At 35.6% G+C, this 13,094-nt stretch overlaps 1 protein-coding gene across 1 annotated transcript; it reads left to right on the top strand.

Annotated features, from left to right (window-relative positions):
- Positions 1 to 7,147: 7,147 nt before the first annotated feature.
- Positions 7,148 to 12,237, top strand: LOC137025099 (transcription factor Adf-1-like). The gene is made up of 3 exons (XM_067393131.1): positions 7,148 to 11,085; positions 11,396 to 11,577; positions 11,761 to 12,237. Exons 1-3 carry the CDS (start codon positions 10,935 to 10,937, stop codon positions 12,235 to 12,237), a joined length of 810 nt encoding a protein of 269 aa, XP_067249232.1. The 5' UTR covers positions 7,148 to 10,934.
- The last annotated feature ends 857 nt before the right edge of the window (positions 12,238 to 13,094 follow it).

The raw sequence follows: 13,094 nt of genomic DNA, 5'->3' as shown, positions 1-13,094 counted from the left end.
GAACTGAGTTACATTTTAGACACAGTATTGTTAATATTGTTTTTTTCCTTTATTTCGCTGACGAAAATTTCAAAATTATGAACAGCAGAACAGAGCCCCCGTGCAACAGAAATGTTATTGTTATACTGACTGAATCCACGTTTAGAACGAATCAGTTTAATGAGTAAAAAAAACATTCAATAAAGATGGTCACTTGCTTGCTTCTTGAATGAATCAGTCATTTGAACAAATCGGTTGAATGAATGACTCACTCACTCACTCACTCACTCACTCATTAAGACAGTGACTTGCTGCCACCTACTGGCAGTTTAGTTTAGTTTCATATTTAAGGTACATTTTAATTAAAAAGTTAAAATTAGAAAAAAAATCCATATTTAATCATTGAATTAAATGTAGACAAATTGTAAATGCTGTGTAAATATATTAATGCCACTACTCACTAGACAGTTTCAAGTAATATTGCAAAAATGTATAAAACAAAACATCCTCTTTCCCAGCTAACCAAAATACATGACTGTTACGTAACTGCAACGTAATTTGGTGACCAAACTTTCGTCGTGGCGACGTAACTAGTTACGTTGTGGCAACCGGAAAAGTGAAATTCCCGGATACGTTAACTGCGACATTGTGGCAACGTTGTGTATCAGTGGTTGTGTGTTGGTAATCAGTTGGTAATTTTTATATTTATTTATTTTTGTATGGGCGGACATGCAGTAGTTTAACCTAATTTATGTCCTCATTTGCCCAAACTAATTTAAAGGCTATTCCAACAGCTGTGAACAATGAATGCAGAGCTCAAAATGAATTCAATTCATTTATTTTGAAAAACACACAGAACATGAACAAAAATCCAAATAAAAATAATGAAATACACCCAAACTATAAATAAAAAAATATAGCCTACAGCGAAACATAAAATAAAAGCATTCAAGACGTTTTGCACTCAGTATCATTAAAAACATATGCTATGCTAGCGTAACATTTTGCCAACATATATTTCAGACGTTCAATCACAGAGGTAAAAATATTAACATAAAGTACTTAAGGTAGACTGTGGGTAATGTTACTTAACCAATCTGACGCAGTTGTTGAACTTTATTGCTATAAAACTGACGAGAAACACGGAGAAACGTCGACGCTGTCCTCTCCAGCAGCTTGAATGTTTTCCCGGTTGCCATGGCAACTCTAACGGCCACCTGCACTAACGTAAACATAAAAAAAGGTTTTGCGTCTTTCCAAAGTTAACTTTATACATTTTTATAAAAGCCATTTATTCGTTGTCACCTCGGAAAAATTAATTCTTCTCTCAGAAAAATTAAACATACTGTGCGCGTGGCGCGCACTCCGTTTGTGGAGGCGCGCGCTGTATGTCACGTCACTATATAAAAAGTAATCATCCATATTCTGACTTGGTGAAAAGAAAAAATTTTTATTCTTAAGGGACATTTCAGTCTTGTGTCTGACGTTTAATTACACATTTTAAATGGCAAATTCTGGTAATAATAACATATAAAGAACGCGTAAATGATGGTAATGAAATTACGAGCACATGACGTTGCTGTAACATTGCCAGTAAGTCATGGAATGACCATTATATTACGAATAGAGGACGTATCTGGAACGTCCTTGGTTTTCTTATAACGTTAGGAGATCGTACTGACGACGTTGTGATATGGTAATTTGATGGTAATAATATTATGGGCATACAACGTTGTAGTTAAGTTACTAGTAAGTCATGGAATTACCAATATATTACAAATAGAGTACGTATCTGGAACGTTCTTGGTAATCTTATAACATTAGGGGGTCGTACTGACGACGTTGTGAGATGGTAATCTGCAGGTAATGAAATTACTGGCATGCGACATCGTAGTTACGTTGTCAGTTAGTAAGTAATGAAATTACCAAAAAGTACGAATACATTACGTAACTGTTACGTCGTGTGTTAGCTGGGTTTAGCACCTTTAATATAGTCATGTGTGCCCTTTTTGTTGCTTCCCTTTGAGCCAGGGGTTGTAACAACATGCATAATTTGAGTTGATATTCTGATTAAATTTTTTTTCCAATCCCATTTTACCAATGCCAAGCCACATCTATATTATTAACTATATTATTATATAATCAATATATAAACAAGTGATATTTAATTGTTAACGAGGGATTGGCTGGACCCTGCTGACACAATCAGTATTTCTCATCCAATGGCATACTTTATTTTCTAGTTTCTCTAGTATTGCATCCTACTCATGGGCATTTCATGACTTTTCTAGTGATGTTACGGTCTGTGCCGAGGCTTCGGAGCGTGTGTCAAGAAATCCCGGAAGCTTTCAGTGAAGCGCGTATCGAGGCTTGTATCGCTTTAGATCAATGACGTCATTGATGACGTTCGAAGCCTCGCTTCTGCCTGACTGGTTTGAATGGTTCGACTGGATGTGGTTCAAATCTTGACGCGACATTTTGACAGATATATAAACCATGGGATTCCCTCAGAATTTGTGGTTTTAGAATAATAATATCTCCCCTCCTGCATATAATGACCAAAGAATTTATTACATACATTTGATAGCCCCATTCAATTAAAGCCAATACGTTTATTACACAGTTATGTTATACAATCATTATATACAACCAGAAAATACACATTACATTCAAATAAATATATGTCTTCTTCACCGTTATTTCTAGGCCATAACTGCCGCAAAATACAGTGATCACAGATCACATCAGGTCATCTGTAATGTATCTACTTGTTTTACACTCTTTGGCCACCAGGTGGTATTGTGAGCAAATGAAGCCTCGAGAAATGAACCTTTTTGTGAACCACTTGGCTGAAAAGCTTCAATGCTTCATCTCGCCATCACTAGGTTAAACCTCTTTTTTGGCTCATAATATGTATTTAAAGAAAAAAAAAGAAAGAAAAAAGAAAAGAAAAAAAAAATTACAAATAGTTGTCTATGGTATTGAAATTGTGGGCTACACCTTTGTCACCCAAGGAGTTTAAATTCCTGATGATACAAGAGCAAGGAACTTACAACTTACAAAACCAATTTATTGGCTATATTCTTCTGTCCTGTATTGTCAAGGGTAAGATTTCTTTATAAATGATCTACTCACCCATGTTTTTATTTTTGTGGAACACAAAAGGAGAGAGTCACTTAGTCACTAACAGTGATAGTGAATTGTGACTGAGGCTGTCAGTCTCATCATGTTCTGCCTTGCATCTCTTTTTGTGCAGTGAAGCCAGTTGTGTTTTGACGCAGCCATCAAAGCATTCAAAGTAGATCATTCAAAGCAAAAAAGTTATTTGTTCTGGTTTCAGTGTTCAATAACATCAAACCCATCAAAAACATCAAATCACAGTTGTTTTTTCCAGAGACAGATGAAGCTGTGTACCAAAACATTTATTTATGTATTTAACCTTTTTTTTAAGTGGTCTGCATTAGCTTTCTGAGAATTTTGGAGTTTTGAATTTTGGAGCTTTTTGGACTAATTTATTTGAGATAAAATTCTATATTAATAAATCGACTTTACAAGTGATTTTCATGTGTCATGTAGGCCTAGCCAGGGCTTTTCACTTAAAAACCCCACTTAACCCCAGGTTAACATCGTTCCAAACACCACTTTTAACCCCTGGTAAAGGAATGTTTCACACTTGTAATGTACAGTAGGTAGTCAACCAGAATAATAATTTCACCAAAATTGGGGATGTGTGTTTGCTGCCTTTTATCACTAAGTAGTGCTATATTCACAGACTTTTTAAAAAAATTGAAAGAAAATGTGTCAGTTAATTCTCTCAAATATTGATCTGTTGTGGCTCGTTGAAAGCTGTGGTAGCAGGTGAATTCAATTGAAACGTAATTAAATAAATTCATAATCACAGCGCTGAAATTACATGGCATGGTAACACTTTAGAATACTGTATCGTACTTACTGCATAACTAATAAGGAATTACTGCAGAATTAATCGGTAGTTCTTCATTAACACTCAAGTCACTACTATTAACTACTAAGGAATATGTGTTAACTAATCAGTATGTCATAGCGTTTTTTTAATTGTGTTAAGTAACTATTAGTTAATCAGTAACTAATCAATTCAGTCATGCCTCCTGAAGAACTACGATTAAGTAACTACTAATTCAGCTTCAGGAGGAATAACTATTAAGTAACTATTAATGAACTGTGAAACTCAGTATCAGGTTATGGCCCTTTCTTCTTTACTACTAATGTTAGTTGATTTACTTAGATTTATGCCTACTGTACTGATATGCTCTGCAAATATTGTTAAACATTCGTTCATTTGCGCCACTGTATGTTTCTGTCGGTGGGTGCTATAATGTTGCACGTCTTGCATCACATGCAGGTCAAAGTTTGAGCGCACACATGTAATATCTGTGAGTTTTGTAATATCTCCCGTTTTGCAAGAGAAAAGGGACTGGGATTCCAACTGTCAGCAGAGAGGTACATCGCTCTCGCATTATAACAATGCGCTGGCGACACTTAACCTGTTAACCAGCACTGGCACACCGACGCACCAAAGCTTCTTTGTTTAAGTAACTATTAATGAACTGTGAAACTCAGTATCAGGTTATGGCCCTTTCTTCTTTACTACTAATGTTAGTTGATTTACTTAGATTTATGCCTACTGTACTGATATATATATATATATATATATATATATATATATATATATATATATATATATATATATATATGCTCTGCAAATATTGTTAAACATTCGTTCATTTGCGATTTGCGCCACTGTATGTTTCTGTCGGTGGGTGCTATAATGTTGCACGTCTTGCATCACATGCAGGTCAAAGTTTGAGCGCACACATGTAATATCTGTGAGTTTTGTAATATCTCTCGTTTTGCAAGAGAAAAGGGACTGGGATTCCAACTGTCAGCAGAGAGGTACATCGCTCTCGCATTATAACAATGCGCTGGCGACACTTAAACTAAACACTGTAGATACCACATTAATGAACTGTAGAATTAGAAGAAAGTTGTTTATTCATTTATGTTTTTTAAACGAATGGTGAATTCTTCGTGTTTTTCCTCGTGCTCGACCATTTCCGTGGATGGCGCTTGAGAGTGTTCATTTTTTTATTCAAGTGTTGTCTGCAACCAGAAAATCAGGATGGATCCGTGACCTGCCAATACCTCAGGTATGTTTATGGCCTTATATATATTTTGTGTCTGTTTTTACTCAAGATATTTCACATTACTATTATAAAGTGATGACAAATGAGTTCTGTATTTAAGGCAATGATCATTACCACATCATGCTCAAAGAATTACTTCAAACCCACTGATAATTAATGAAGAATTACCACATCATTCTCAAGGAACTACTAAGAACCTGGAACAGTATTCTAAAATGAAAACAATGGGAACCCATTGATAATTAATAAAGAATTACCACATCATTCTCAAGGAATTACTAAGAACCTGGAACAGTATTCTAAAGTGAAAGTATCCCTGTGCATAAGTAATAAAGCCTAAAGTAGTATTAACATAAAAAATGTAATTTTACTTTAAAAGATGACACATTTTAAGAACATTTACATTTATTGCACGCAATGTCTTGTAGGCTTCAGCATCACAATACTCCAGCTCTGCTATCGCTGCCGTATCCACAACCGTTTTTCGATCCACCCCACACTTGTGGTACGACACATTGATGTCCTAAGACACGAAACGATCGGTTTTTGTGAGAAACCGAACGGTATTTATATTATTTTTTAACTCTAATACACCACTATGTCCAACTGCCTTCATCCTCCATGTTAATAAGGTCAGATCACATTCTGATGACGGAAGTGATCTCTAGCACACGTTGAAGTCTACACGCGCGACATCACTTCCATCATCAGAATGCAATTTGACCTTATTAACATGAAGGATGAAGGCAGTTGGACATAGTGGTGTATTAGAGTTAAAAAATAATATAAATACCGTTCGGTTTCTCACAAAAACCGATCGTTTCGTGTCTTAGGACATCAATGTGTCGTACCACAAGTGTGGGGTGGCTCGAAAAACGGTTGTGGATACGGCAGCGATAGCAGAGCTGGAGTATTGTGATGCTGAAGCCTACAAGACATTGCGTGAAAAGTTCCACAGAGGCCAGAAACTGTCAGTTTGCCAAACAGTGCAAAGAAATGTGCACAAGGGAGCCACTTTGAAGCATCATCGAGGAAAAAAAGAAGAATGGCATGCTTATTGACCTTTGCCAGAAAAAAATAACATGAATTAGATGTATTAGAGAACCATTGGCTGAAAGTTGAAGTTTAGGCATACACATATTTGCTGTCTTCTGTTGTTATATTTGGTAAGTTCCTAGTAATCTAATGTAAAATTTTGGTATTGGTTTTCTTGTTTTAGTGTTCACTTTTTTCATTGTTTTGTTGTATGGAAATAGATTTTTTTTTTTTTTTTTTTTTTTGAAAATGTTATTAACACTGCAATAAATGTAAATGTTCTTAAAATGTGTCATCTTTTAAAGTAAAATTACATTTTTTATGTTAGTACTACTTTAGGCTTTATTACTTATGCACAAGGATATTTTCACTTTAGAATACTGTTCCAGGTTCTTAGTAATTCCTTGAGAATGATGTGGTAATTCTTCATTAATTATCAATGGGTTCCCATTGTTTTCACTTTAGAATACTGTTCCAGGTTCTTAGTAATTCCTTGAGAATGTTGTGGTAATTCCTCATTAATTATCAATGGGTTCCCATTGTTTTCATTTTAGAATACTGTTCCAGGTTCTTAGTAATTCCTTAAGAATGTTGAGGTAATTCCTTATTAATTATCAGTGGGTTTGAAGTAATTCTTTGAGCATGATGTGGTAATGATCATTGCCTTAAATACAGAACTCATTTGGCATCACTTTATAATAGTAATGTGAAATATCTTGAGTAAAAACAGACACAAAATATATATAAGGCCATAAACATACCTGAGGTATTGGCAGGTCACGGATCCATCCTGATTTTCTGGTTGCAGACAACACTTGAATAAAAAAATTAACACTCTCAAGCGCCATCCACGGAAATGGTCGAGCACGAGGAAAAACACGAAGAATTCACCATTCGTTTAAAAAACATAAATGAATAAACAACTTTCTTCTAATTCTAGTTCATTAATGTGGTATCTACAGTGTTTAGTTTAACCTGTTAGCCAGCACCCCCGCTTTTGGAAAATCCCAAAAAATGACATACCCAAACTAAAACAGATACAGTTCATGAACGCTTTGCACTAAAAGCATAAGTAAGGTCTCATTTGAAAGCAGACACTTTGCAGTTTATGGTAAACTCATAATTAATTATTGTCACAATGAAGAAAATTGTTAAAAATAGCTTTGATATTTTGAAAAGTTATTAGAAATTTATTTTTATGAAATATATTTATGAAAATAAAAGTGAAGTTGGCCTTGTGGCAATCTAGAAATGCACTGCAGCTAAAGCCACATGTCTGACCATGTTATATTTCAAATCTGAAGATGATAGGTTTAAAACTCTGAGTTTTATTACATGTTTTTCAAGACCATTTCATGAGACTTTATTTAGAAAGGACTCTAAAATGTTAACTGATGTTTATTGTCATCTATTCAAGTGTATTTTCTATGCTTTGTCGTGCTAACTGCCCCATTCAGTTTCAGTCTCCCCTGAACACATTCACACCTCTCCAGCCAGCTTATGGCTCTTATTATTCTTTTCTTTTGTCTCTATTATAATTACTGATGTTCTATTCAAGATGATTTAATCCCTCATTTCATTCACCAAACTTCTCACTTCACCTTCTTTCAAACTGTATCTAATGCTCTTCTTGGAAAAAAGAGAGAAAAAAGTGAGCTTTTCGATTAAAAATTATTTATTTACATTATAGCTCAGAACAGGTGGATCTCTGGGCTCGTTAGCATGTTAGCTTAGCACACCATCAAAACACGACAATTTATAAGATTAAAACCACGTTTTTTCTCCAAACTTACTAGTCGATTGTTTTAACCTTCTTTGATGTGATGTGGCTTTGGATCAAAAATCAGACATAAAATACATCATTTTAGGCTATTCTGCACAATGAGAAAAGCTATCTCGATTAGCATTGCATTATAAATATAATCTACTATTATGAATACCTGACATGGCGTGAAGAACACAGATAAACCACATATCGTCACAATCGTGTATTTATTACTTTCAAAAGTGACGTTCTGTATGTTTATATCAATGATTATAGCGATGTCTGGTAGCCTCTGTTAGTTCCGTGTATGTCACATGATTACCTCTTGTTCATGATGTATTATTTGTGGACTAAAGGTGCACAGAGCGCCCTCCGGCTTCGGGTATGAGTTGGACACACAGTAGTCAGTGTATACAGCGCTCATATGATGAAAACAGCGCGTTTTGGGTAAAAATTGAATAAATATGACTCCTCTGTATAGAAAATTGACATAAACGTATGACAGTGCATCAATATTTCTCCAAATGTGCATGCTTTTAAGCTAAACGCCCCGAGGGATGTTATTTTGTGGAGTTTTTTTCATGATGATCGTACAGAGTTTTTTTCTCAATGGCTGAAGCTGACGCTCATATTTCAATGAAAAGGTAACGACTCCGTTTCTCATATTCATAACTCCCAACGCATATTAACAAATAACGGTCACTATACGATGTTGAGAGTAAAATAAAGATTAAAAATTGAAGCTCGAGTCTTAGATCTTTTTAATGAAGTATAGTTTGTCAAGGTAATTATATTAAATCTAACAGTAAATTTGAGCTAATTTAATAATTATTCCTCCTGAAGCTGAATTAGTAGTTACTTAATCGTAGTTCTTCAGGAGGCATGACTGAATTGATTAGTTACTGATTAACTAATAGTTACTTAACACAATTAAAAAACGCTATGACATACTGATTAGTTAACACATATTCCTTAGTAGTTAATAGTAGTTACTTGAGTGTTAATGAAGAACTACCGATTAATTCTGCAGTAATTCCTTATTAGTTATGCAGTAAGTACGATACAGTATTCTAAAGTGTTACCCATGGCATTTGTGTTTTTGTTTATGATATTAAGAATGAAATACACTATGTTGTTATGATCAGCATAATTTTCCATAATTAATAATGAAGATGTTTCAATATAAAAATATAAAGCATGCCAGTATAAAAATGCTACATGAATTAGGCTTTGCACAGAATCAATCATACCCGGGTGATATGGCCTTGTGAACTACACTGCAAGACTTCAGAAACTGTGAATCCAGCGATCAGAGAGTCCTGCCATTGTTGGTTAATTCTTTGTCACAAATAAAACATTTGAAATTAACATTTATTGATTTGAAACACTTTTTGGAGCTTTATTATTCATTATGTCATTTTTATTAATAGTAGCCATTTAGTAAGATGATAACATTGTACATTATTTTAACCGATGTTGTCGAGCTGAATAGAGAAGTTGTGATGAAGTGTTGGTTTAGCTGCGACCACAGGCAGTTCTGTCTTTGCAAGGTTGAGTTGAGAAACGGCTGTCAGGCAGGCCGTGATGTGAGCAGCTATCCCGTCAGATCCTCTGAGAGGCAAGACATTTATTTTAATCAGTTACATGCAAACTCAAAATTAACATTTATGTCCATTTTTACATGCAAAGGCATATAGTGAACAGAAAATAATATATAATTGATTCAAATTAATTAATTAAATAGGCCTAAATACATACATTAAAACATTAACAATGTCCCAACAATATCTATCATGACTTCCCCTATTATTACCACAACCACTTAGGGCTCTGTCCTCTTTTTACAAGCATGGTTGATTGGTAAGCATTTGTAACTCTAATGTAACTCTAATGAGAGCAGTCTCAGTACTATGGTACGGTCCAAATCCTCAAAGAAAATTCTCACAGATACTATTTCTTTCTAAAAAGTAACATAGTTGTGATTATACTGCCTTTTCTAATATTTTTGACAGAAAAGTGAGATTTGAGATCGGCCTGTAATTGACTAATTCTCTAGGATCAAGTTGTGTTTTTTTAATAAGAGGTTTAATAATAGTATTAGGATAATATTAAAAATAGTATCCTAGTGATAAAGACAAATTAATGATATTAAGAAGAGGATCTATGGTGTTGTTGACTTTGTTCATATCTAGGGTTTTATTTGTTTTCTTCTAAGAGGCGTTGGATTAATTTCCTTAATCTTTTGCTGGAAAATGTGCTGGAAAAAAGAGAGTCACTAGTTTCTGTTGCAACATTGAGTTCTTCTAAGCTATATAGGATGCTAAGGAGATTAAACTGATCATGAAGATTATTTATAAAGCAATCTTTAGTGGCAGAAATTATATTTCTACCATATTTACTATATTAACAGGGATTAAGTATACATGAGACTATAATATAATATTATACCCATGACTAATAATTAACCAAAACTCAGATATAGTAGAAGACCAACAACATTTATATATTTCAAGTTAAATGCATTTAGATGTACTGTAAGGAACATTTGACAATAACTAACCAGATGATGGCTGGGCATGTCTAATGTTTTGAATTTCTTGAAGGAACAGCCATCATTTCTTCCGCAGTGTCCAATTCAATGAGTCTTCTGCTTGCCCACTGCAGACCTCTAAAGGCCGGAACACACCAAGCCGACGGTCGGCCGTCGGGCAGTTTTTCTTCGTCGGCCGACTAAGTTTCCTCGGTGTGTTCTGCACCGTCGGCTGAAGTTGGTCCTCGTCGGCTTTGTTTCGGCCGATTCGAAATGTTGAATCGGCGTTGGACCTCGTCGGGCCGTCGGGCCATATGATCATTCTGATTGGCTGTTCAGCTAGCGAACCAGTGCATGAGAAAAGAAAAACGGAAGTGACGAAGCAAGTAAACGACGAAGTCAAGAGGGAACACACATTGTTTACCTTAGGTACGTGAAAGACATGGCTATCTGGAACGAGGCAAGTGAAGACGAATTGATCAACATGATCCAGGAAAGGCCGGGTTTGTATGACATTACGGAAAAATGTTATGTCAACCGTGTGCTGAAAGCTGAACTGTGGCGTGAGATCGAAAATAAACTCGTCATATCAGGTAAGATTTCCTTTTTGGCAATTGAGAAAGCTTGTTTGTAATTGTTCAATAGTCCATAGTAAAACTAATATAACCATTTTAGTGTTTTGTGTGTACCAAACTAAGTTTGTTTATGGAAACAGACAGTAATTAATATGTGCTGTGCTAGCATCTCATATTTCATAATAATATTAAAGTTAATCAAATTGTTAATAATATAATTAACAATACAGCAAAAAGTAACATTTGTTGGCATAACAAATACTCATTAAAGTGACAAAATAAGCAGCCATAACACTTAATGCTTACAAAATTTTACTTTGTCCCTCAGAAAAAGAGCTCAAGAAGCGGTGGGATTCATTGCGAACCCAATACATGCGTTATAAGAAACAAGGACCCTCAGGAAGTTCTGGAGCTCAGAAGACTGGCAGGCAGCAATGGATCCTGAACCGCCTGCAGTTTCTAGAGCCTCACACAAAAAGGAAGGAGAGCACTTCAAATCTAATGATCATGGTAAATAAACAAATATATTTATATTTATTTATTTATTTATTGTTTAATTTCAGAATAAAATAAACATTTTGCTTTTTGTAAGATGGCAAGTGCTTCTTTAAAAGAGTCTATTCACAAGTAACTCCGCATATTAAGTCAAGCCATTACATTAACTTGTCACATTTGTATCTTATGTTTTTTAAGGAACCTGCGGCTGATAGTGATTCCTGTTCACCCTCAGATGGTACCAACAGTGACACCTGGACTGGCACCCATGAAGACCCCAGCTTCAGTGATGCTGACCTACGGTCAAGTACACCCTTGGCTGAATCCACCATCTGTGGAACTGAGTCCACAGCCATGAGAAAGGACCATTTGCAAAGCTCCAACATAAAACCAAAGCCTCCAGGGAAGCGCAGGAAGATGCAAGACGAATCCTCCAGCGAGGAATCCACAAACTTGATGCGCACCATCGGCAAAACTCTGGAAAAGTTGGCATCACAGGAAAACACCAATGATGCCATCTCAGCTTACTGCAAAAATCTTGAACACAGAATGCGGAATTTGCCACCACATCTACTGCCACATTTCCAGCATGAGGTTGATAATTGCATTTTCAAATATTCAGTGGGCCACAACCATGCACTGGATGCATCTTCCAATCAGTATACACACTTGTAATTTTTTATGTAGCAAAATTGTAAACAGATATTGTAGCATTTAGTAAATATGTCACGCTTAGTTGTACGTTATATTAGAGTACTTATGCAAAGTTTATATTTCTGTACATTTTATTTATTTTAAATACCAACTGTTGATATTTTTCTGTAAATTACCTTAATGCTATTTTTGCACATTTGAAAATAAAACACTGACTTTGTGTAAAAGGTACTTCACTGTTCTTTATGTAAAAAAAAAAATCACAAAACACAATGATGTAAAAATATAAACTTTATTTTGCAAATTCACACCATTGTTATAAAACATAAACCAAGGTCAAGGGGGAAAGAAACAAGTTTGCTACATGCTTATATTTTGCCCCACTGAAAGGGCACTGCACCGGTGTCCGAATTAAAGTACTGGCACAGTTTATCCCTGAGCTGTTTGGCGTGTGTTGTACTGTTGGTTGTGCGTGGCAGAGAGGCCTGCTGTAGGCCAGGGTCTTCTCTCCATCTTCCAGGGACAGTGTCATGATCTTGTTCTTCCTGGTCGATTCCTGCCATGTACACTTCACAGCACTCTTTGCGCAGAAAGTTGTGCAGAGCACAGCAAGACAAAACAATGTCCTCCACTTTGGCAGTGCTTTGAATATTAATGGTGGTTAGTAGGACGCGAAAACGATTTGCCAGGATGCCAAATGCATTTTCAACCACCCTTCGAGCTCGCGAAAGTCTGTAATTGAATATGCGTTGCTCTACAGACAGCTTGCGGTTCGGGTATGGCTTCATGAGGTATTCCTTTAAGGGGAATGCCTCATCAGCCACAATGCAGTAAGGGGCCAGCTGGTCTGATTCAGGAAGTGGTGCAGGTGCAGGAAT

The sequence above is a fragment of the Chanodichthys erythropterus genome, chromosome 8 (assembly GCF_024489055.1).
Source record: "Chanodichthys erythropterus isolate Z2021 chromosome 8, ASM2448905v1, whole genome shotgun sequence".
Taxonomy (NCBI): domain Eukaryota; kingdom Metazoa; phylum Chordata; class Actinopteri; order Cypriniformes; family Xenocyprididae; genus Chanodichthys; species Chanodichthys erythropterus.
This window is presented reverse-complemented; position numbering and strand designations above follow the sequence as displayed.